This window comes from Embiotoca jacksoni, unplaced genomic scaffold, assembly GCF_022577435.1.
Source record: "Embiotoca jacksoni isolate LCO1_2020_lvr unplaced genomic scaffold, fEmbJac1.0.p SCAF_32, whole genome shotgun sequence".
Lineage (NCBI taxonomy): Eukaryota > Metazoa > Chordata > Actinopteri > Embiotocidae > Embiotoca > Embiotoca jacksoni.
In genome coordinates this window covers 4,803,174-4,828,756 of record NW_027185384.1, presented here as the reverse complement: position 1 = coordinate 4,828,756, position 25,583 = coordinate 4,803,174, and the positions used below count along the sequence as shown (strand labels likewise).

Here is a 25,583-nt window from a genome sequence, read left to right as displayed (position 1 = left end):
AGAGAGAGAGAGAGAGCGAGAGAGAGAGAGAGAGAGAGGGGAAAAACAGCTCCTCACTGTAACCCAAGATGTAATTTGATAACGGGCTGGCTGCAGGTAGACGGCAGCACGTATGTAATTTTCAAACATCACATGGGACGAGAGAGATAGAGAGAGGCATTGTGGTTTCTGGTTTAGCTCCATGACAGAGGTGTCAGGAATGCTGCTAAACATTTAATACACATTACTGATAAGGAAGGCAAGGCAACACTTCCATTTTTGTTTAACTGCAGGAGCGGCATTTGACAGGTTCCTAATTAAAATGTCCAAAGATGAGAAACTGGCAGGGTCATTAGGAATTATGTGGGGGGAAAAAAAACCTATTTATTTTTATAGACGCCATGAAAAACGTATTTTTGTGACAACGGCAAGAAATCAAGCTGCTTTGTTTAATTGAAAGTGTTACTTGTAGTTCTTATTGTGGTATTGAATAATGGAGATTAAATGTTAAAAGTGTTATCTGTAACACTGTTTTACTAGTTTCAACATTATCAGTAAAACTTGGATTCATTGTGCACAAATAAATGCAAATAAAAATGTGACGTTGATGTGACAACCCACTCAAAGAAAATGCTTTTTTTTATTATTATTATTTAACATGATGTAGAGTGTCAAAACTGTTGATGGAGGATAAACACGTTTTTACTTTGATACACATGTAACTGAAGACATTGTGGGAGGGTGAGGCACTTTTGTGCGCCGTATAAAAGGTGGAAGGGATCTTTGTGTGAAATCTGGCCTTTACACTTCAGGGGAAGAAGTCGGCAAAGTCCACTGCCGTTGTGAGACCTGGATGAGATGGGACATTAAAGGCAGATCACTGTACCTGTGTGTGCATGTGCGAGAGCAAATGCATGTTTCTGTGGAGTTTATAGATGTGTTATTGAGTATGTGCTTGAGTCATCCTATCCAAAATGTAACAGGAGGATGTCTCAGTTCAAAGGAGCATTTTGACATCTTTTCAAAAGGCAACGCAAACCCAATACACCTCGGAGCGCCCTCCGTCTACATCTATGTATCCGTGTCTCGGGCTCTCTGCTAAAAGACAAGGCCCGGAGGGCCGAAGAACACATACAATGCTTCAATCCGCACATCTAAGTCTACTTCCTTTGAAATGCTTACAGAGGCTTAAGCCGCTCCGCCTGTAGGAGCCAAGTGTGACCCGGGGTGTGGTGTACATTTTACCAACAGTGTGACATTCCTCTATTCTAAACGTTAAGGTGTAAGGTAGGCCGATCGGTTCATTTGCATGCACAAATAAACATCCGTTTTATTTGGATACGTGTCAGTTCATACGTCAAGTTTCTTCAGTGTGAAAGCGTCTGTGTGTGTGTGTGTGATCCCGTATTTTCTCCTTAAACGTGACTCAGAGCAGAACAGAGGCAGTCAAAGAGGTTGTAAGGAGACACCAACGATGACAGCATTGGGGCAAGGCGGCAGCTTTTGCTCTGACTCGGGGGTTCGAATCCAGCTCATGACAGTAAACACGCAGGCCACTGAAGTGCCTTTGAGCAAGAGGGTGTTGTTAAACACTGAAGGTTCACTCATTGACTTCACAGGAGGTACGGAGCACCGCGTTAGCCATGCAAACCTTGTGACAATGTAGCTATTTAATAGCCTATCGATGTTTTTGGAAGATTATTATTCAGTTTAGCAAACACCTTTTAAACATCATACCAAAAGAATAAAGCCGTGTCTAGACAGCAAGCAAACTGTGAGCAGCACGTTAGCAGAGCAGCAGCTGTGAGTGCACCATCAGTGTTGCTCGCCATGTTCAAGTTAAGCAGCTCATATGAACGACACTCTCTTTTGTTATTTACCAACCAGGACCATAACATTTTCTGAAAGCTCAGAGTTAAGAGTTCTGGAAATCATGACCTCATAATGAAAGGTCAAGGGAACACCAGAGTCTTTGTCAAGACTCGGACATTCACACCAATCTATCTAATGGTTGAAGAGCAACACAGCGAGACTGCTAAAAATCCTTGGTATATAGATTGCTACCATGCAGCCACTACAGATTTACAAAAAGAAGTACAAAAAGAAACTGTAGATGCATCTAAACCACCAGCAACTTAAGCACAATCGCCATTTAATCAAAATATACTGTAATATTTTGGGAAAATCAAGTGCTGTCTGACAGTGAGACAATAAAAGGGACAACAATTTGAGAACTTGGCGTGCATGAACAAGTTCTCACACACAACCTTACCTGTCAAGATTACATCTGTCACCAGCTCCTTCTCTGGCTGAAGGGTAAATGACTAAAACTGACACCTCTACAATCACAATCTGGCATGAAGTCCTTCTGTGGAGGCCAACATCAACACTCATAGAGGATCAGTGTTAAAGCCCCAATCAAGGTTTTCTACGGGAAGACAATTAAAGGAAGGTGTCAGTTTTCAGGAGAGCTGTTGAGAGAAAGGTTGTTCTCCAACTCGAAAACAAAAAATCTTTTCTATTTAAACCTGCTGATTAATACACAAAACAGCTCATAATATCTTTGTATTACTCATTTTCATGGCGAATCAAAAGCTTTGTTGGGTCCGTTTTAGGGTGTCTTTGTGGATAGGATTTCTGTTTTTGTTTAGCTGTGGATTAAGCAACAGCACTTTTAACGTTGAACAGATATCGGTCTGTTTGTGCCAGTGAACTCAATCCAGTTAAGCCACATGACATTTTATCCTAATACCTGTATTGTCAGAGCCAATGCCAAGTTTTAATAGCGGAGACGACTGCAGCCCAATGTACTGCACATAGGAATTACACGGAGAGAAAGGGATGTTTGCTAGCAATTGCTGACATATGAAGTGACATCGTGTGGAATGAAATCATGGTGAAGGGCAGGATCAGAACAGAGATGGCGGACCTTAATCCTTTTCTAAAAAAGGCAGTGCAAGAGCCTTTTTCCAGCCAGCACGCTGTTTTGAATCAGTTCGTCACACATCTACAGCAAAGGAACACTCTGGACAACCGGTTCCACAGTGGCACCAACATTTGACTGGTCCAGAACCATAAAGCGCTGACGTCAGGATTATTGCAACGAACAAGATCAACCTCAGCATGGATGCAAAATCTATAAGGGTATATCGATAAAGATTGTCTGTACGTCAAAGGCATCTTACAATTTTTGTTTCATCTTTTGTAACACCTATGTTTGATCTGCTCTGTAGGAACAGCTAATGATATCCGTCAGCTGTGGTTTCAAGATGCAGCAAGATGACTGCGTCGAGTTAAATGGCTTTTGCACCTCGGGCTGGTTGTCCATCATTGTAGGGGACCCCCCCCCCATAAATATTTGGCATCCTCTGGACTTCAGTCTAAACTTAGGAACAGTCTGGACACATAATGGGTAAAGTCTGGAATAAAAAAAGACCAGTGACGGAGCTATGAATCAAAAATAACCAGTAAGACCTTATAAACCGAGGCTAAATATGTTTGAAATTGATCTTCACATGTGATCTGATGTTTTGTAATTGGTGTTGAAGTGCAACAGCTGAACAAAGTCGATTGCTTTAACGATTCTTTCCAGTAGTATATAGTGCATCAGCAAAAAAATCTGACCTCATGGTATGCAACCTACACATGACTGATATATGACGCCTAAATTTGTCAGGGTTGCTGTGACAACAAGTAAATGTCATGTCATTCCCATGAGACTGTTGCCGACTTGGAGCAGGCGTTAGCATGGAAGAGAAGAAGACACGGGAATGGCGGCAAAGCCAGAAGCAGAGAGAGAGAGAGAGAGAGAGAGAGAGAGAGAGAGAGAGAGAGAGAGAGAGAGAGAGAGAGAAATTGTGTGCAAAAAGGCAACGTCTTTTATTGTTGCATCTCTAGAATTCACTGAAGTATCCTAAAATATATCCCACAAAAATTATCTATGAGCCACAATTAGTAACTATGCATAAAGGGAGGCTTCGGCTGTCATCCTATCTTCTCCTCTTTCTCTGCCTCCTTCTTCTTCACTGTCACATTTGTCATTCACTCTGGCACCATCCTGTATATATACACCCTCAGCCCCCACCCCACCACCACCACTTAACATTCCAGCAGCTGGTCATGGCACATCATGACGCATGTAATGTCACCCTCGTGAGCTGTTGGCGAGCCGCGAAGCTTCCCTCTGCCTCCCCGGTGAGAGAGACAAAGACGAGTATTGTGTCGCCTGAGTGCGAGGGACGGAGAGAGAGGTGTGTCCGGTTACAATCAAAGACGACCCCTTCACCACCCAAAACCTGTTGGCGTTTGAGTGGGGAAATTGCCGTCCTGCAGCATGTAAATAAGAGATACCGCTGCCTGTGTGTGTGTGTGTGTGTGTGTGTGTGTGTGTGTGTGTGTGTGTGTGTGTGTGTGTGTGTGTGGTGTGTGTGGTGTGTGTGTGTGTGTGTGTGTGTGTGTGTGTGTGTGTGTTTTTTTTTTTTTTGAGTGTATAATTGCGGGTTTAAAAACCTGCAATTAAAAACTCCAACTTACAAAAATTTGCTAAAATTCAAGTCGGCTAGGATCACACATCACAAGGAGAAACAAAGCTCCTGCACCTCCCACGCATTCCTCCACTTTTAACCTCTTTTGCCCAGTTTCGCCCGAGCCTCAGGCAATAAGTGTTTGCAAACAAACAAGCCCTCTTTGAAATCCCCGCAGCAAACAACACTTGCATGACGGGGAAGACACCTAATTTTCAAGCTCACTCTCAAGCCCGCGATGAAGAGCGGCGCGCTGCTTGAAAGAGACTTCCTGCTGGAAACAAAACACTGATTTTGAGAATGTGGATTAAGAGTGCAAGAGGAAAGATGGCTCAAGTAAAAAACAAACTAAAAAAAACAAAAAACAGGTGGACAGATTCGGCAAATAGAGACTTCCAAACAAAGAAGAGATAAAACACCTCTGCAGCATGTATAAAAGCTACCATTCTTTCCTGAGTATGACAGAATGAAATCAAAGAAGTCATTTTTAGTCATATTTCACACTAATTAAAGGCAACGTTTTCCCTTGGGAGAGTTGGGAGCAGCCAGCTGACTTATCCCACAGTCGGTGTGTGGCCATGTTGCTTCTCGCAGCCAACTTACGGCATCGGCCGACAGCCTCAGATCCTTAAGCGTCACTCCTCTCTCTTGCCCGTAATTGAGCATTCGGACATCAGTGGAGTCGAACAGTGACCAGTCCTGATCCCCCGGTATTTTACACTTCAAACTAGACTACAGCCTGCAGGCACACATACCCACGTAGCAAAACACACACACACACACACACACACACACTTAGACCTAACAAGCACACATGAAAGCCCACAGTGGATGTACAAGATTAAGCATGAATGTGATTCCTTTCTCACTCATTGAGCACACAAACAGAGGGACAAGGAGGTACGAACACTGTTATTACACCTGCTCTGTCTTTTTTGCTACCCTGCCTCAGGACAAGAGAGCATCGCGATGCAATTAAGTTTTCAGTGCCGAAATAGAAGGGTGCTAAAAACATGTTGCAGCAAATGGATGGTTTGCGAAACTGTGTTCTGCAGAATATTCTTATTTACTTTCTTGCAAATATAAACTTCCAAGTCGATCCTCTCACACAACTCTGAGCAATGAGTGCGTTTCCCAAAATATCCAAGTGTTTGTTCAAAATAATTTTACACTTTTGAACCTCGATGTTTAAATGCAAAATGCTTTTTTTTTTTTTACATAAATCAGGGCAGGATAATGCTTTTATTAGGTTTTGACTTTAGACACAATTGGGGTATGATATAAATGAGAAGTAGAGAAGAAGTCCCTGACTATACCCTGGCGGACGCATACATGGACAGACGTGGACTCTTTTTTTTAATAGTTCTTTTTTTTTTTTTTACAAAGATCCCTCTTTTATACTTTTATACTTCTACTTTCTGGTGTCAGTTTGAAGGACACGTTTCACACATGTGCAGTGGATCTACAGGAAGTTGTCCACACAGAGCCCTACATGTAGATCCATGTACACATGATGGAATTTAGGTAAAGCAAGACACTTAACAGACCCTCACCTACTCACAGATGGGGAAAGTGTAACACCCGCATAAGAGTCTACATCCATGCTTGACTCAGTAGAATTCATCCTGCAGGGACAACAGATGGCTGTACAAATATCATGTTAATCCATCATACGGTTGAAATATTTCAGTCTGGACCGACTGACAAACAGAACACACCACCAACATCAACAGAGTCATGTCATTTAACTAAACATACACGAGTCAGTTAGGAGAGCGTCCAGCCAGGTAGACTCACTACCCAAAAAAACAAAACAAAGCACAGCCTGGCAAGAGAGGCAGACAGGCACGCAAGACAGATAGAGGACAGTAATCTAATAAGTCTCTATGACTGACTGACTGATATCGCCTCGACGCCCACGTGACAGGAGAGCGACACTCTGCAGGCAGGTGGTCAAGCAGTGGGAAGATTTCTTTAGGGAAAAAAACAAGTAGAGGAAGAGTTGACTGAAAGTCATGAGGGAGGACAATGAAGCTGAGAGAGAAGCATGGTGAAGGAGCGGGGGGGGGGGGGGGGGGGGATGTTTAAATCCAGGAGAGAGTGTGTGATATCTAGGAATGAATGGGATCTCCCGATATCAGTTACTGAGCATGCCAAGCCTGACCACGCACGCGCACACGCGCGCACACACACACACACACACACACACACACACACACACACACACACACACACAGTGAAAGAAAACGTATAAGGTGCCGACAGAGTGAAAGCACACAGGCACCATAAACGTAGACTTGTGATTAAACTTACAGCACTTTTTTCTGTTGTTGATATTGACTTAACATTCCTTGGTAATCACGTCATGTATAACAACAGTCCTGAAGCAGGCATCTCTGCAAAATGGGAAACTTTCAGAAAAAAAAAAACAAGCTGAACAAATACACTGTTAGTTGGTAAAAAAGAAGCTTTGATGGAGGTTTTTAGGTCCCACTGGTGTACACAGAAACAAAATCTCCCTCTCATTTCTCTTTTCCCTCAACTCGCCCATCTGTCTGTCCCAACCATCACCCTGAGGTCATGTGCGTGTGTGTAAAAAAAAAACATGTCCTGCTTTGATCTCACTGGTGAAAGGTCATGCGTCCTCACTATCTGTGCATCACTGTCGCACCTGTGAACCCGGAAAAGACGGGAAACCAGGAGGAGAGGGCTGCCAGGAAACTGCCGTTTGCCCCTTGACTCACACAGGGAGTCATTTGTCTTGCCCAATATGCATCCGCGGTTACATGTGCGACGCAATATTTCAGGGCCAAATTATCTTTTGAAACCAAAAGAACGCCAAGAACAAGGGATGAAGGGGAAAAAAGGGAGTGGAGTGATTAATGGATCAGATGATCTTGTGGCTCACAGAATGAAGGAAAGCCACAAACGTCATACAGAGCAACACATCGGAACCGATACACTACACTACACTACCCTGTGTTGCAAAACCGTAACTGTGCCTCATAATAAAAGGGACAATTACACTTACCTGTCCTTATAAATGATAAAACTGTGGTTGTCACAGGAATGCTTTGAAGTGGCATGTCTTTGGAAGTTCAGTGAACACATCAGCCGATTGTGTTTTTCCTTGGACTGGATTTAAAAATAAACCCAGAGCTGAAGTTCTTGTGTCGTGGTAGAAATCTAATTATGCATATTGAGAGAGTGGTGGGGGGGATGAGAAAGAAAGCAGGGAATGTTTTCGAAGGAGCGTGCGGACGAGAGCAGAAATGTTAAAAAAAAAAAAAGCTGAGCTATGCAACTCCTCTGGATTAAGAGCCAAAGTCAAGGCAGGGAAGCTTAAAAGCCCCATGGGGCAGAAAAGAGGGGAAGCAGAGGGAGGTAGGAGGGGGGAGGGGTGGGGAGTGGGGTGGGGTGCATGAATGCGTGTAGCATCATGCCACCTCTGCTCACCAAGGGTAAGGAAAGAGATATCAGAGCTGGGGTGGAAAAAGACGATTTAGCATCAATCATTCCTAATCGTTTAAGCAGCGATCTGCTACGCTGCATCACTGAATGATATAACACAACTCCACCTATAGCCTGTTGGTGCATGCTTTAACATTAGCCGATATAAACCCCGCCCATCAGGTAGATGCTTCCTGGAAAATAAAAACTCTGGTTCACGTTAGGCGATGCCGTTTACGTGTCAGGAAACAGAACAATGTGGTGGCTGAGTGAGGTAGCAGTGATGACACGAGTTAACACTAGTGCCCTGAAAGAGGCACAAAAACATCAGTCTGTTTATGCAGCAGCTACAGTCACAAATTGGTGACTTTGGGATCAAATGTTTTTTCAACACCGGTTAGACTCACTTTAGTTTGTAAAAAAAATCACAACCTCCTTACAGACTGTGTCAGATAAGAGTTCCTACAATGAGAACACATAGCCCTCAGATATTGAACCACAGAGATTCCATCTATACACACGCACACGCGCACACACACACGCACACGCACACACACACACACACACACACACGCACACACACACACACACACACAAGTGCTAAAAGAGAGAATGAGGACAGATGGAACGGTGTTGTGGCTAGCAAAGTGTGTTAAGCAAGTGCATCTCAGTAGCGTTATCAGGGCGTTCTTGTGTGTCAGCAGAGGGCTCGAGAAACATTCTCAGGCCTTCTGTTCGCCAGAATAAAAGCATCTGTGCATTTCTCGCACAGGTTTTGAGGACAGCCTTGATTAGGAGGACAAAAAGAGGACAACTGTGACAGACGGCAACCTCCTCATCTCTATTTCACTGTGGGTCATCTCCGAACAAGACAAATCAATGCACACTTTAATTCATCAGTCAGCGGGGTTTTAGTTCTATTGATCCGGCATCTTAACCGGGGTCAATGGGGAAGACGGAGCAAATGCATGAAAGGAGACCTAATGAGCTGATAAACATGATGTGAGCCTTCCTCTAAAACCAAACCCAGTCAAAACCTACCCAAACTGAGCATAAAACAGAGACCTGGCCTGACCTGGTCCTGAGCGCAGACACAAAGGACACAAACCTTCATATCTTTACAGTAATCTAGACCTGGTCTGACCTAAGTTTCAGGTTGGACTTTTGATCGTCAGAATTAAGTGGACGGCTGAATTTTTCTGCATCGGACAGTGGCAGAAAAGGTCAAAACAGCAACCACACAATAAGACGAAAAAAAAACCCAAAGAGAATGAGAGAGACCAGAGGAGCCACGGGGAACTGAATTCAAGAAAGACACAATCGGTGTCTTGTCTCTTAGTGCTTGTTATGGTACTCACAGCCCACCAATCCCCTCAGGCTTTCCTCTCCCTAGAGCCCAGGGTCAAAAGGTCAAGACCTCATCAGTAATGGTTACATAACACTTGACATTAGGGTGAGCCCCAAAAAAAAAAAAAAAAAAAAAGTAAGGTTGGAGCTATTCTTGCGTGCGAGTGTGCGCATCTGTTTAAATGTGCACAAACACGTGCTTGCCTATATTTATGTGGACCAGACTACAAACTAATGAAGAGGTCCAGCCCCCCGCTGGGACCATCATGGGGTCACTGTTGTCAAGGATACAGCCAGACTTGTCAGCTGTTTTTGAAAAGCATGAATGCAGGGGCAGTTGAATGAGGGCTATAAGGCCCGTAACCCGGTGAGTCTGGGGCTCCTCAGATGCTCTGCAGGTCGACTGCGGCAGCCATAAAGCACTTCGAAAAGCACAATCTGCCTTTTGTCCAAGACAAAGACAAGGGACAAGTCCTTCACCGAGAAGTACCGTTGGACAAAAATGAGGGCACATCTGGGGAAAGCCTTCCAATGCCTGATGAAGCATGGTGTCCCGACATAATGAGGGTTCACTTCCAGCTAATAAACCGCTGCACTGTCACGTCTGTATTTCTGTCACGAACAAAGAGACGGGAAAACAAAATCATCAAATGGCAAAGGTGACATAAGGGACAAACTGCCATCTCAATATTTCCAGCTATCGCAACGATTCATAGCCACCAGCCAGCTACAAGCAAGATAAGACTGATGGACTGGAAATATAGGTTTCCCCTAGTGCACCATGGGCCATGGCACTTCATTTGTATTCCTCCAGTATGTGTGATATGCTGGCATTCCTCAGCTTGGAGAGATGATAGGGTGACACAGAGAGAAAGTGATGGGCTGTTGGCTCACTTCAGGGCTTAATGTACTTTGGAAGATCAACCGACGGAGAGAGGAGGAGAGGAAGAAGAGACGGAGGAGGTTGAGCAACCAGCTGTCAATAGGTGACAGGCTAGTTATTTTGTCAGGGTATCAGATTAATCCTGCCTGATTAATGTCAAAGTGTTTCCTTGGAAAGTGCGCGTGTATGTGTGCTTGCTTGTACCGTAGCCAACATCCCGTCAGTTTAGGTGCGAATGTTCAAGTATTTGCATCGGTCTAATCTTTAACTTTAAAGAACAAAGTCTGCGTCTGCGGTGGGGGAAAAAAAAAAAGCAACTTAATGCAAATTATTTCTACATGACCGTTCACTACGAACACAAAAGCCCTCAGAAGTGGTGCTCCAGGAACCTCTCCAAACTTCTTTTTACATTCAAAATTAGGGTAGCACCGAGTGCGAAAAACGTACGCAAAGCAAGGAGAGCTACTTTGGCGAAATCCTGGTGAAACATCTTGTGGCAAGATGTTGATCAACCTCACGCACCTACATTCGGCCAAAAACATTCAGCCTCTGCACTTCAAAGAGAGCAAGCCTGTATCGACTTTGGAGAGTGAGGGAAGGAACTCATTAGGGCACATAGTCTTGCACTACATGCATGTGTGTTCCTACTTTTGACAAAAATGCACATAACTGAAACAACAAAGCGGCTCAGTTATGAGGGTGTCCTGTCTAATTGCACCTATTTTATTACCCAAACCAACCACTTGCAGACAAAATATTTCTCAGCCAAATGGGAGAAAAGCAGCGCAACCGGATCTTGCACAAAGCCTGCAGCAAACACTTAACTGATCATACAGTCAACAAACACTACAGTCAAAACCTGCCTGTTCCCATTCAACAGAAAGTTCTACACTGACTCTGCAGCTTGACGATACAGCACACGTGGTGACTCGCATTTTAAACCTTTGACACATTTTTTTTATGACCTTGTTTGAAAGTACTGACACGTGAAACCGACATGAGAAGCGGGATTTTCTCACAGAAAAAGAGGTTGATGAAGAAATAATTACATACCCGAGACAGAGATGGTCATGGGTGCTTCCAGGGGCCTGTCGTTGTCCAGATCCTTGCTCAGTCTCAGATCCCCGGTGTCTTCATTCAACAGCAGCAGACTGAGCTCGTTTCCAGATTCAAACTTGTACCGCAGTTTATCCGACACATCCGGGTCGTGAGCCGGTACCTTTCCAATTATTCCTGATGGGAAACTGTTGGACTTGTTGGTGACATAGTTATTAAAAATAATCTCAAAGTCCTGCAGCACCGGAATGTTATCATTCATGTCTTTCAGGCGGATGTGCACGGTGGCCCGGCTCACTAGTGGCGCAGATGTAGCCTGGACCACTATTACATACTCTGTTTTAGCCTCGTAATCCAGGTCTGTGAGTGCAGTGAGGTCACCGTTAAAAATGTCCAGCTGGAAAACTTCCGGATTATTCCCTTCTACGATCTGGTACATGATCTGAGCGTTGGTGCCCTCGTCGGGGTCCGTGGCCGTGATCTGAGCCACGACAGACCCCACCGGGCTGTTCTCCTGCACGCAAATGAAAAGCTCATCCTTCTCAAACACTGGAGCGTTGTCGTTTATGTCTTGGACTACAACGTGGACATTAACAGCTGCTTTGAGAGGCGGAACCCCCCGATCCACAGCAAAGGCCTTCAGTTTGTACACAGGAACGTTCTCCCGGTCCAGTTTGCGAGCGGTTCTGATGATACCGGAGTACGGCTCGATAAAAAAATCCCCCTCTCCATCATCGCCACCTTGAAATGTATAGCTCACCCTGCCGTTGGAGCCAGAATCTTTGTCTGAAGCAGATATCTGAAGTACACTGGTGTAGACGGGTGCGTCTTCAAATACGGTCCCCTGGTACATATCTCTGATGAACTGGGGAGCATTATCATTAGCATCCAGGATGATTATCTCCACATAAGTGGTATCAGATTTCTGAGGGATGCCATTGTCTCTGGCAATGATGGCTAACGTGTAGGAGGCCTGGTCTTCATAGTCAATCTCCATCCGTGTTGTGATGGCACCTGTATTCGGGTCAATTTTAAACTGAGGGACATTGTCCTCCATCACATAGGTGATGCGAGCATTTTCGCCCGTGTCCTCGTCTGTCGCACTGATCACCACCACAGTGGAGCCCACTGGTTTTTCCTCACTGAGCATCACCTGGTAGTTGGCACTCTGGAAGACGGGCCGGTGCGTGTTGGCGTCCGTCACGTTGATGAACACCTGAGCAGTGTCGTAGCGCGTTCCATCGCTGGCGGTGACGGTCAGGACGTACTGGCGCTCCTGTTTGTAGTCCAAGGGAAGAGCTAAGGTGATGAGGCCGCCGCCGCTCTGGCTAGTGATGGCAAAGCGGTTCCTGGTGTTGCCACTGGAGATCTGATACGTCACCACACTGTTGACGTCTCGGTCCACGGCCGTCATTGTCAGCACGCTGGTCCCCACGACGGCGTCTTCATTGATCTTCAGCGAGTAGGTCCTCTCTGTGAATGTGGGTATGTTGTCGTTCACATCGAGCACCGTGATGCTGACGCTGGCCGAGGAGGACATCACAGGTATCCCGTGATCTCTCGCCTGCACGCCAAAGGTGTAGAAGTCAGTGGTCTCCCTGTCGAGTTCTTCACTCACTGTAATCCAGCCTGTGCTGTTGTTGATGGTGAACGGAAAACCCGGTGCGGTGTCAGTCAGTCGGTATTCCAGGCGGGCGTTTTCTCCAGAATCACCATCAATTGCTTGAATGTGGATCACAGAGTAACCGATGGCAACATTTTCTAACACGGTAGCCTGGAAAGGTGTGCTGACAAACATGGGGGCGTTGTCGTTGACGTCCACCACTTGCACCACCACCATCCCTGTGCCGTTGATCAGCGGAGGCCTGCCACCATCCTGAGCCTTAATCCGCAAATTATACTCCCGAATCATTTCATAGTCCAGAGGGTTGATGACGTCGATCACGCCAGTGGGGGAGTGAATGTAGAACTGTCCTTTAACGTTGCCACTGATGATGCTATAGTGAACTTTGGCATTGTTGCCCTCATCTTTGTCCGTCGCGTCCACCTGGATGACCTTGGTGTTGACTGCGACATTCTCTGGGACCTGCACAACATACCTCTTTTCACTGAACTGTGGGTAGTTGTCATTCTCATCTTCCACGGAGATGTTAACGGTGGCGGTGGCACTGCGGGGACCTGGGTCTTTGCCCTGATCATTGGCCTCAACTATCAGCTGGTACTGGGCCCGGGTCTCCCTGTCGGGCCGCTCCCTGATCCTCACCAGGCCGTTCCGGGGGTCGATTTCAAACACGGAGTTGACTCCTTCGCCGTTCACTATTTTATAAATCATGTTGGCGTTGGAGGGAGCGTCGCCGTCAGTGGCCCGGATCGTCATCACTTCAAAGCCCACTTCTACATTCTCCCGGATGCTAACACGGTATTCATTTTGCTCAAACACGGGGCGGTGGTCATTAGTGTCACTCACTGTGACAGTGAGGTAAGAAGCGGCAGATCTTCTGGGGGTGCCATTGTCACTCACGGTCACTTTGAAAACGTGTGTGTCTTTGACTTCTCTGTCCAGAGCCTGGACGGTTGTTATGCTCCCCGTCTGCAAGTCGATGTCGAAAAAGTCATCAGACCTTCTGTCAAACAAAGCTTCCATGCTGTACTCCAGCCTCCCTGCCTCCCCATCATCCGGGTCAGTTGCTTTCAGGGTGATAACCCGCGTGCCCGCAGGCTCATTCTCGGGCACAGACACCTGATAGTTGGGGAGCTGAAACTGTGGAGCCGCGTTCACCTGTCGCTTCCCCCTGTGTATCAACTTGCCGGACTTTCTGTGGATGGTTTCTGATAAAGATCCATGTCGTTTAGGCGCTTTTTTAAGCGTCACACTCAGCAGCACGGAAAGTCGGCTGCCTGGGGAGCTGTGCAATGCGCAGTGCAATTTCACTTCAGGCTGTCCCCTGTGCTCAAGACACAAGTCATTGGCCAGGAACAAATTCCCGTGCCGGAACACTGCAACCGAGTGTTTTCCAACACATTCCGTGTCCAAAAAGGAAATGTTTCGCGTGAAGGGAGGCAGAACTTGCGTTACATTCAAAAACAGTTCACCTGCAGGTAAGCAGGAAGTTGCCTCCAGTTTTGAAAGGTGTTTAATGTGAATGTCTGGCTTACCTGACGCTTTCTTTCTCTTGTACTTAATAAAACAGTCCTGGCCGTGGACAAACACATTAAAATGTGTCAGAATAACGTCTCCAGATTTCGAGGAACCTGTTCTGAAATAAACAGGCGCCGGGTTCCTTGGCGTGTGCGCACAGTGAACTTTGTGGGAGAGACGAATCACCCCGTCGTGCCTCTCAACTTGGAAAAAACTCTGAATGAATTTGGGGGATAAAGTCCTGTCAATTTTGTAAGTCCATCCGGGGCCGAGCGACAGGTTTGCTAAAAGGCTCCCGGGCTGTAAAGTCTCCGTGAGGTGCATCTCCAAACATCCCGCTAGCGGCGCGGTGAACAAGACACAAACCCAGACCCAACACATCGGTAACTCCATGCTTGTAAACCTGCCAAATCCCACTTAACTTCACCGAAACTACTTCGCAAAAGCATTAACTCTCCCTCTCCCAACACCGCGCTTTACTTTTATCCCTCATGGTGAAGTTTCAACGTGGAAAAAGACACTTGGTATCCATAGTATCGGCGTATCCACGGCGCGCAGCGGCTGCGTGAACCCACACACTGCGTTTAAAATGAGTACAAAATGGCTCCGTGGCTCTCCTCAGTCTCCTCCGCCGCCTCCTCCTCCTCCTCTGAGGACTTATTAGCATAAACCTGCTGTGTTTCCCCCTCTGGGACGCTTTCACGGAGGGGGTGGCGGGGGGGGGTGTACTTTTTTTTTTCTCATGGAGATTGGGGAAGTGGCACTGACCGGGTGACCAATGCGCGCAAGTGTATTGTTATGCCAAACGGGCGAGAGTTGGGGTAAAATTCCTAATGTGTGTTCGAGTGTCGCTCCCTCTTCACCTTTTCTGTGTTTAAGTAGTTGGGAGCAGTGAAGGTACTTACAAAAAAAAAAAAAAAAAAAGACTTAACAGTCTTTGAACAAAGACTTTAGGGAAAAAAAGTTGTTAAATTTCAAACTTAAGTCCCACAACTTTGTTCATCTGCTAAAAAGATGCGACACTTTAACATCATAATTCAAATAACTGTCGCCAATACACCATACAAATATTGCAGCCCATCAGTCATTAGGTTTATTCGTTCGTGGCCTATATGATTGTGCGCGTCATGGTTAGACTTCTGAATGGTCTTCACAGCAATACTTGTACAACTTTTTAATCTCAGAAAATGAGCACAGGTTCTCCTGGGTTTTTTGAACGTTTTTTTTGTTTTTAATGTAAAATTAGATTGCATTTCATTGGGCATCCAATTGTTTTCTCTCCTCTTTAATATTCACTTAAAAGCACTGCTTAGTCTCCCCCCCCCACCTATTTTATTTGAATCCATATTATCAGTGATGTTTGAGTTTTTATGTTTCTTTTTAATTCTAATCTTTTTTTTTTGGGGGGGGGGGGGGTTCTTCCTCATTTTTAAGTTACAAATAACAAGAAAATATGTCACAAATTAAAAAATTATGTTATGTATTCTGGGGGGAAAAAAAGACATGATGCTGAAGTGAGATTCATATAATTAGGTCACGCCGTGACTCCCATTAGGAGCATGTTTGTGCAAAACCTGCCAACTCCAGGGCAACTGGTTAACTCTGGGGGTTAAACCTGTACAATAGCGACCCCCGGCGGATCAATACGTTTAAAACAAACAATGAACAGGTGGCCCACTGTATTTTTCCTCAAGAATATAATGACTCTGGATGCACCACAACGGTACAGGCAAATGAAATACAAGTCAACATATCTTACAACTCACTGGGTTTATTTACAGTTAATGTTCAGTCATGTACAGTTTGTAATTTAGGAACTGGGGCTGAGTTTATCCCCGAGACCTCCAAATGAAGGCACTTATTTTGTTTTTGAAAACTGTCTTTGAACGGATTCCTCCCATTTTTCAATACTCTGACATTACAGAAATAATGTACTGTACGTACAAAATCATACAACAGATGGGGAATGACATGTTAACTAAAGTGGCTTCAAACTGGTGCACAAAGATGAGCTAAAACTACAAATACCACCGTATTTGTGTTTTTGTATTGTGTTTGGTTGCAGTTATTTTTTTCAACTCGGTGTGTGTTTTTAGGTTCATAATGTCACACAGAAAAACTATCTTGTTCTCAAAGACGATCATTAAATACAGAAGTGAGCTCAGCTGCATGTGAAATGTTGTAACACTTACAGAAAAGAACATTCATGAGCCTTAGAGGTGATCGGCTGGTTCGACAAAAAGGTAAAGGTAGGTAGAGCAATACGTGGGTACCTGAGGAGCTTCGGAAAATGTAGTAAATTACAGTAAAAATATCATTTTAAATTCCATTGCAGTAAATAAACAGAAGGATATTAGGCCTACTTTGATTCACAGAGGGTCCAAGTCTGATGGCCCAAAAAACGTTGTCAGTCGTGGCAGTGTTGACCATTTCCTGACCACCGTGTAGCCGTGCTGACTGACGAGCCACCGTAACATACGTCCACTCTCCTCTCCCTGGGTAAGTCGCAGCTTTCCTATTATTACAAGAAATGCTAAAGGCCTCCGACTGCAGTTTCCCTTAAAAAAAAAAAAAAAAAAAAAAAAAAAAAAAAAGACACGCAGATGGCAGCTTATATTAAGGCTGTGTAGCTGATCAATTTTCCATCAAAACAAAATGATTCAACTGACTACTGTTAACGATCTTAAATTTGGTTTTCTGATTTTGTGACTTATGGTGATTACACTCCAGCGTGTCTTTCATGAAATTATTTTGAAAATACACTCAACCTCCCTAATGCATATACCAGATCGAGGACATTGATTATCCAACAGCTGCTTGCCTTAAATATTTCAACGAGCCTGTCCTTCTTGAAAGGAAGCCGACAGTACCAGCAGGACTAATACCATCCAGGAGGTTCCTCAGAGAATTAGTTGAGTATAAGAGACGGCTGCCTGTTTCCATTACAAGAGGAATCAAACATAGTGTACCAAGAAATGATTGTTGAGGTGTCGGTGCGGATCTCTTCTGTAATGTCTTGGGTGTAAAAATGTATTCATGGGGTTACTTTCTCATAATAAAGGGTCTTATTAGCGACAAGTTTCCACTCAAACACACACTTTGGCTTTGGTTTGTCTGAGCACGGAGCAGATCCACCCTCGCGTAATAAATACCAATGAGCTATAAGAGCATTTAAAAACACTTCGGACCAGTTGTGGCCTTCATCAGAGGCACTTCGTCGCCGAACCCTGTGCAGGAGTCAGCTTACTTTCCTCATCAGGGCGCTCCACCTAATGTGCGTTTCCACCACGCGTCGGACTGCGAGCTCGCCTCAGCTGGCTGGTTCAGGAGTCGGCTCCTCTTTGTGCTGCGCGCCTGCCACCAGCCGTTCTCGGCCCTTCTGGAGAGTGAATTCGCTGGGGCCCAGTTGGATGATCTTCCCACTGCCCAGACACTCGTCCCCTTTGTAGAGCACGGCAAACTGTTCCAGGGACGAGGAGGAAAAACAAACAACTCCCGCAGTAAGACAGAGGAACTGCGTGCACGTGGCTGCATGTTTCTGGCAGTAAAAGGTGGTGTTACACGGTAGTCCTGAACAACTACGCCGTATCCTGTATCACTGGTGTGTCAGCTGTTACCTGTCCAGGTGTCAGAGCTCGGACGGGCTGGGAGAGTGAAATCCACACAGAACCGTCCATGTTCAGAGTTACCGTGCAGGGAACTGCAAAGAACAACGGAGGTGGTATTTTATGTGTTGCAGATTTTACATCACACGGCTCAACTCCCAACACGACTCGGCTTTTGGTGCCGGGGACCTTTCTGGATTTGGTTCGAGTTGAGCCGTTTCCATGATGTGGAGAAGCAGCTTTTGATCTGAATTTCACTAAATCAGCACTTTACAGGCCCCGATGACACGGAACTCACCGGGCGGCATCTGGTGGATGAAGCGGAAGTGGCACTCCAACATCTGGGTCCTGGCCAGTTCAAGAGGCGGGTCAATCGTCAGCCAGTGGAAGCGGTCGGTTCGTATGGTGTCACGGAAGAGAGACGGGTGATTGGTGGTGGGAGCCTGAGCCACGACAAATTGTATGAATTAAGTATCAGCAAAAGTGTCTGCAGTGTTGCATCGCAAATAGGCAAAATAAATGCTGCATTTTCTTCAAGGAAGACGCAACATAAATATGATACAGGTGTTATATATATATATAAATATATATATTTTTTTTATCTTATCCTATAAAACTTACAGTACATTTTACTGTATGTGTATATTTTAATAAACTGCATAATTTATCTAAATGTTAATGTAATCATAGAAAAATGTACTTTTCTATGAAAGGAGGATACATGCTTCAAGGGCAGACGAAAAAAGGGGAGGAAGATTCAATTTTAGTAAAAAAAAAATATATATATATATATATATATATACATATATATATATAAAAAAGATTTCTCACCACAAACACATCTCCAGTCACAATGTCTTTGTCCACCACGAACCAGGCGTCTCTCTGCCCTCCTATCTTCGCCCTCTGTCCCAGCGTCACAGTGAACCAACCTGGAAGGACAGAAGCAGAAAATGACAAGAGAAAGGACAGGATGTGTCCACTAGGACTGGTGGTAAAGGTTTGGGACACAAATTGTGATGGCTAAGCAAAAAAAAAAAAAAAAGGGAGGCAATTTCAAATGAAATTAGTGTTTTCATGGCCATAACATGTAACAATAAGAGCCATTGTATTCAGTCTGAACAATAATCAGTCCCTCCAGAATTTCAGAGTATTTCTGAGACTGTTTCAATCAAAATGTTTGATTTTCAGCTACTTTAAGTTTTATCTGATTTTCTTTGAATGGAAAAAATTGTCAGATTAAAAAAATAATAATAATAATAATAATTATATATATATGCAGTAAAAATCACAGGAATTCTGAAAAATTGCTCGCCTGTGCAAATACTGCAGAGATTATTTGAATTAACATTTATCGTTGCGATTGCAAAAATCTTATTTCCTGGAGGGACTGGAGAACGTATTTACAATTAGAGAATGTCAAACGGCTACAAACATACCTTTGTGTGTTCCCATTATAGCCCCATCTTCAATGGAGACCAAGTTCCCCGGTTTTGGTTCCAGATACTAGAAATGGGAACAGAACTGTGGAAGTTTAGATCGGTGACGGCGCAACAAATCCAAGGAAAAGAAAGAAAACAAAAGTTATTTTTGCTTCTCACCTCTAATATGAAGTTTTCAAAGTTTCTCTCTCCAATGAAACAGATGCCCATGCTCTGAAAAAAAAAATAAATAATAATAATACACTCATGTAGCCATTGTTGTGCGTCAAAATAAATCCCTGCTCACACACTCTCCTGATATGAGCATTAATGTCTTCCTTTATACGTTTGTGTTTCTTGCCCACCTCTTTCTTCTTCAGCACGTGGTGAAATCCCGCCTCAGCGGCAATCTTCTTCACAAACTCCTTGGTGAGTCCGGCGAGCGGGAACAGAGTCTGTCGCAGGGCGTCTTGCGAGATCTGACTGAGGAAGAAGGTCTGATCTTTGAGGAGATCGGCTCCTTTGTACAACCTCACAGCTAACGGCGGGAAAACAGGAGATAGATTAAGACGGATGGCCGCGGCATGGCTGGTGAAACGGATCGAGAACCTGGCACGAGATCCAAATCACAGGTGGTCCGCTCAGTCTGTTCACACCTGGCATCATCATCATCATCATCATCATCATCATCACTTGTGATCGGATTTTACTTCCCTGCTCTTTAAGCAAATGACCGCAAACATGACCTATACACACAAGTAAATAAACACGTGACGGACAGAAACACAACGAGGGGAGTCCGAACAACAGGTATCTAACAAAAAAAAAAAAAAAGCCTCTTTTTCACTGCCGGTCAATTAGAAATTTACGACATCTTTCACGTTTGTAAATGTCTGAAAACACGAGTTTGTATTGAAATTGACAACATTTCAGCTTCAGATCATTCATTTATTCCAGCAGGATTTCGAAGGGTCGTGCTCTGCGCTGCGGTGGGTAAACGAACCGTGCTGAGAGGGCAGCAGCTCTTTTTCACCGCCGCGGGCCTGACGCGCGTCACAAACTACAGACGACGGGGTAGATTAAACAACGAAACGCGAATCCCGGCGAAGGCTTCGTCGGCGCAGAGAGCCAAACACTCACGATTTCTGATCTGAAGCCGGTCCCTGAAGAGTTTGGTTGTCGGGGCTGCGTGTGGCTGTCGGAAAACCTCGTCGTCTTCCTGCGACGTCCTGGCGTAGTGGCCCGTCGCCATGGCATCGGCGCCTAAGCCAACAAATCGCCGCACTTTTATACTTGTCGCCGTGCTTTTCACACTTCAATTCGGTCCTCACAATTTGAACCGCTTTTGAATTCACAGGTTCAACAAATATTAAGCGTCGGGAGAATCAAAATCGGGAGAATCCCACGACGACATAAGACATACCCAGAGTGTTGACGGCGTACTTGTGGAAGTGGTTGAATTTGATGTGTTTGTTGCACAGTATATCCGGGTTGGGTGTCCGGCCCTTCTCGTACTCCTTTAGCAGATTACTGTAAATAAGACAGGTGTAACACTTAGAATATGAATTCTAATAAAAAAATAAATAAAAAAAGAAATATTAAAAAAATAAATAAAAAGGTGTCTCATAGGCGTGGCACACAGAAATACCTGAAGACTTCGAGCCAGTACTCTTTGACGTAGGACACTTGATGGAAGGGGATGTCCAGGGTCTGACAGACTCTGTAGGCGTCCTCACAGTCCTTCTCGGCAGAGCAGACCCCGCTCTCATCCAGGGAGTCCCAGTTCTTCATAAAAACTCCCGTCACGCTGTATCCTTCTCAAAGCACACAACCGAAGAAGAAGTTTTGGCAACAGGAGGTCGAGCACGTGTTATATATATATATATATATATTTTTTTTTTTTTTTTTTTTGAAATGTCAGCAAACACTTGTATAACGAACAGGTCACTTTCAGGTGTGTTTCACGGCCGGTCTCACCTCTTCTCTTCAGCAGTAACGCGGTGACCGAGCTGTCGACGCCGCCGGACATGGCGCACACGATGTGTCTTATCAAACCCATATTTTTCTAATTATAATGCTTTTAATTCACGCAATGTCTTCCCTGTGTAACCAAGAAGCATTAACTGACACCTCTCCATTGCCACTCTCAAAAGGCCGCCATGTTTTTTTGTCCGGGGAACAAAAGCTTCCGACTTGAAACTATTTAAACTGGAACCAATCATGCAGCGCGGGGAGGGGAGAGGGGAGGGGGGTTCAATAGCGTCCATGTCATGTGACCCAATGCGGAATTGTTATTTAATCATGTATTATTATATTGGACAGATGAGGGACTTGACGATGATGAGATGAGATGAGATGAGCTAAAAAAAAAAAACCTTTTCTCGTAAAGTCCAATCAAAAGAGTTGCATCTTATTTGTCCAGTATAGCAACACAATGTCCCATTGGCTATAAGTCACTGGGTCACAAAACATTGAAGCTATTGAAAAGAAAAACAACCATGCAGTGTGAGGCCATTCTTCCTTTAAGGACTTTTTGACTGAAGGTGTCTTTGAACAATTTGTACACAACTTCCCTTTCCTCGAGTTTCCAGCTGATGAAGGACATCTGGAGTCGACCCACTGAATTTACTTGTGCTGCACAGGCTTGTACAACATCGTTTCCATTCCAGATATTTGTATCTGACCATATTTCCTTTGCAGTTTTAAAGAAAACAAAAAACAAAACAACAACAACCAAAGGACAAACAAGTTGCACCGTGTACATCTGGTTCAGCGTCGGCAACAGTTGGTCAGAACTTCCTGTCGATGCCTTCGTGGACTCTTTGAAATTGAAAATTCCCTCATCATTACGCTGTTTGCTCAGATCGTATAATACGAATGGACTGACATGAAGGTCGAGGTCTTCTGTGATTTTTGAGTGAACAACAGTTTTCCGGTTTGTTCCGTGAATCAGCTCTCACCAAATCTGAATGTTTACGACAGAAGAAACTTACACGAGCGATGTTGTAAACACATTTTAGTTTATATTAAAAAAAAATGAAAAAAAAAATGGCAACCTTAGTAATGTTGAACATATTTTCAAACATATTTTTGAAAAAGTATTTTGAATTGTCGTGTCAAAAAATTTCTACACCAAAAAAAAAACAAAAACAAATTGTTATGGCCTCGTCTTAATCTTAAAACATTTCAGCCTTTTGTGGGAAATGCAACCCGGAGAGTTCAACCGACAAAAACAAAAAGCGAATTACAAACAAATCACAACAACGCATCGTTTTTGAACGGGCGGTGAGGTCCGCAGCACAGAAAACAAACTGTGCCTCGCCGGATGATCGTGTCCACGTGTGTGTTTGTGCATCGCTCAGTGATCCTTGTGGTCTCCATCTTCCTCCAGTTTCCGGATCTCGGCCTTCAGGTGGTTGATGTTTTCTCTGCTGGCTTTGAGTTTGTCCTTCAGCTCTGTGATCTCCTGGCTCGTTCTCTTCTTTGCCGCCTCCATTTTCTCCTTGGTCCTTTGCTCCAGCTCGCCGACTGCAAACAAACGGGGACGACGGTCGCTCAAAACCTTTGTGAATGCTGCTTTGTGCACCGGCGACAACTACATTTTTACTTTATGGAGGTCAGACAGTTACAACTGCGGATGAGTGACAACATGAATCTGCATTCACACACTCGATCTTCTGTTACTATATTCAGTAGGAGAATACATACACTCCGTCTCGTGCTTGTATGCTCCCAGAGTAAGTTGTCTTGACGTGGTCAGTAGCTGCTGCATCATCGCTGTAGGATCCTGAAAGATCTAAAAAAAAAAAAAAAAAAAAAAAAAAAATCACAGAAAGATAAGAAGTCAGTCTAACCTCCCTGAACCATTTCATCTATGTACATGTGACAAAAAGACTAGAGAGAAACACAGCACTGCAACAGCAACGTGATTACTGTCGTCTATCATGTACAGCGACCTGCGGGGACACACAGACCGGTGCAACAGTGAACGTGGTGATATGATACAGGATTTAAAGTAAGTGTACCATTTCATCGTAGAATTCAGAAACGACCGTCTTCTTGGGCATGGCACTGGAATCTGACTGGAACAGCTTTAACAAATGGTACAGCGTCACCTGAGAGAGAGAGAGAGAGAGAGAGAGAGACACACACACACACACACACACACACACACACACACACACACACACACACACAGTACAAATCAATACAAGTAGAGGTTAAATTCTCACTTCCTACAGAATACTATATACTTCTTCATTTGCTGAGTGTTGTGCAAAACTGCTCAAATAAACATCAGTCTAATGTTTTCCTTTTTCCCCGAGAACATGAAATATATTAAAGCAACAAACTGGTAATAAATGCACACTTTAGCACACAGCAAATGTTTGTATCACGTAGTTTACTTTTACCCCCCCCCCCCCCGCCCCCCCCAAACCGTTGAGACTACTTTTGGCGGCTCTTACAGGTCTCTCATTGGGATCGATGAAGAAAATCTTGACGATGATCTCAAACTCCCCCCAGCCCGTCTCTGTAATCTCATACGGAGGCTTGGTGACCACTGGAAGTCAAAGAGACACAAACACTGATGACACGGTTTTGTTTATGCATTTGTCGCATTTATACATTTTACGTGACACAACGAAATCGAGGGTAGAGGGGAAGGGGAAGAATACTTGTACGAGAAAAATATCTTCAGCGGGACACTTTTTCCGGATCCCATAATTAAAAAAAATTAAAAAAACTAAACTTAAAAGGTGAACTCACCTCTCAGTGGGTTTCCGTAGCTCTCGTGTAGCTTGAACTGGATCTTCTTAACATATGCAGACATATCCTGGAAGAAACAATATCATGCATTTTTAATATAACATCATAAAAACTTCGACTTTGGCAGTCAGTGCTCAACCAGAGGCCTGTGGGCTGATCGAGTTAACTTTAGGTTTTAAACTCTGGGTTTTCGGGACTACAAAGATGGTTCACTTCCTACTGGGATGCATCGCCATGGTAACCCTAACCTGGGCGTCTTACCTCATTTCTGTAAGGCTTCACGTAGACAGACCACTGATGAGTGTGTCCATCCTCCTCTCTCTTCTTCCCAAAGTAGCGGGCAACGTTCCCAAACACGATGGGCTTCACGATAGTCACTCCCTGCAGTTAACAAGAGCAACAAAAAAACAACAACAACAACAACAACAAGAAATGAAGATCAATGTTAATATTAAAACATTACAAATTAAGAGATATTCATTAAGGCAAAACCAGGGAAATGTACGTCATCAAAACGTTTAATTTGGCTATTTTAACGATTAAAAATTGCCCCGGTTGATTTTCAATAAATTCACTGTCGAGCTGTGTTACCTTCACGCGCCCCCCGGAATCTGGACCAAATTCAGTCATCTTTTTGAACATAGTACAGCGAAAAAAAAAATAGAATAAAGTTACTCCGTTTTTACTCGAGTTGTTCCACCGCGTGTTTCTAAATCTAATAAAAGTGCCATTGAAGCACTAAACGTACTCCGCGCACGTCCAGCTATCTCATTTTGAACTGCCAGCCAAACAAGCGCCGGAAGTAGCAAGTGTGCAGCGTGTTCGTGCATCTGCTATGTTCAGGACGCAAAGGTTCCGGCCGATGGAAGTAATAACGTCGGCAAGCATTACAAAATAATTTGACGAAATTATGGTACATTTTTTTTTTAATGACTCCTTCTTTCCCCTTGTTTCCTGATTTTGACATCTTGATTTGCGTTTGTCATTTAGTTAGATCTAATTCGATAGAAAACGTTTTAGCAGAGAAAAGCCTTTTGTATATTTTGCGTTTTCATCTATGCATTTTTTTTTTTAATTTTATCAATTGTGTTTGCAAACACAAATCAACCGTGCCTCTTTAAGATTAGTTAATAATTTTCCACGTCTAACTTCCCACATGTCCACATACATGTCCCTTGTTAGATCAGTAACAAAGCAAGAAGACAGTCACGCCAAATTTACCCACTTGGGTACCATTTGTCATTACCTGGGTTAGCCGTTTAATCCGAGATTAGGCACCGTGTTTTTTTCTTCCATTTGCAAGCTTTCTATTTTTGAGATCATTTGTTAATGCACCTTTAGTAAACATGAACAATTTAGGAGAATGTATTGTGGTCGTTATTTCTTCTCCAGTTTTCCCACTTTGTTGACAAA

The 25,583-nt window shown here is 44.2% G+C and overlaps 3 protein-coding genes across 7 annotated transcripts in view; all 3 read right to left on the bottom strand.

Annotated features, from left to right (window-relative positions):
• The window catches only part of celsr1a (cadherin EGF LAG seven-pass G-type receptor 1a), an 86,175-nt gene extending 71,229 nt beyond the window's left edge, over positions 1-14,946 (bottom strand). For all 4 annotated transcript variants that reach the window (XM_069164884.1, XM_069164887.1, XM_069164885.1 and 1 more), the window contains exon 1: positions 11,236-14,946. In XM_069164884.1, the coding sequence (XP_069020985.1) occupies positions 11,236-14,770 (3,535 nt within the window). In that variant the 5' untranslated portion in view covers positions 14,771-14,946. The remainder of the gene's footprint in view (positions 1-11,235) is intronic.
• A 1,182-nt stretch (positions 14,947-16,128) lies between these two features.
• trmu (tRNA 5-methylaminomethyl-2-thiouridylate methyltransferase) lies at positions 16,129-21,563 on the bottom strand. 2 transcript variants are annotated; one of them, XM_069164943.1, is made up of 11 exons: positions 21,381-21,563; positions 21,052-21,217; positions 20,827-20,933; positions 20,544-20,666; positions 19,769-19,941; positions 19,584-19,637; positions 19,422-19,488; positions 18,814-18,914; positions 18,281-18,425; positions 17,995-18,077; positions 16,129-17,837 (listed from the first exon to the last, which is right to left on the bottom strand). In XM_069164943.1, the coding sequence occupies exons 1-11, from the start codon at positions 21,460-21,462 to the stop codon at positions 17,688-17,690; spliced, it is 1,251 nt and encodes a 416-aa protein (XP_069021044.1). In that variant the 5' UTR covers positions 21,463-21,563; the 3' UTR covers positions 16,129-17,687. The 2 variants fall into 2 exon arrangements, with proteins under 2 accessions (XP_069021044.1, XP_069021045.1); XM_069164944.1 differs by lacking the exon at positions 20,544-20,666.
• Positions 21,564-22,402: 839 nt separating this feature from the next.
• Positions 22,403-25,583, bottom strand: yeats4 (YEATS domain containing 4). The gene is made up of 7 exons (XM_069164993.1): positions 24,762-25,583; positions 24,432-24,551; positions 24,171-24,237; positions 23,870-23,964; positions 23,429-23,518; positions 23,112-23,199; positions 22,403-22,931 (listed from the first exon to the last, which is right to left on the bottom strand). Exons 1-7 carry the CDS (start codon positions 24,810-24,812, stop codon positions 22,762-22,764), a joined length of 681 nt encoding a protein of 226 aa, XP_069021094.1. The 5' UTR covers positions 24,813-25,583; the 3' UTR covers positions 22,403-22,761.

Bases quoted from the DNA above. Each gene is read 5' to 3' on its own strand.
- yeats4 (XM_069164993.1), bottom strand. From the start codon at position 24,812: ATGTTCAAAAAGATGACTGAATTTGGTCCAGATTCCGGGGGGCGCGTG. The intron at 24,552-24,761 runs GTAACACAGCTC...TGTTAACTGCAG, and splicing joins ATTCCGGGGGGCGCGTGAAG to GGAGTGACTATCGTGAAGCC. The intron at 22,932-23,111 runs GTATGTATTCTC...GTTTGTTTGCAG, and splicing joins ATACAAGCACGAGACGGAGT to TCGGCGAGCTGGAGCAAAGG.
- trmu (XM_069164943.1), bottom strand. From the start codon at position 21,462: ATGGGTTTGATAAGACACATCGTGTGCGCCATGTCCGGCGGCGTCGAC. The intron at 19,942-20,543 runs GTGAGTGTTTGG...TCCCGCCGTTAG, and splicing joins CCGGCTTCAGATCAGAAATC to CTGTGAGGTTGTACAAAGGA. The intron at 18,078-18,280 runs GTGAGTTCCGTG...TGTTCTTTGCAG, and splicing joins CATCCACCAGATGCCGCCCG to TTCCCTGCACGGTAACTCTG.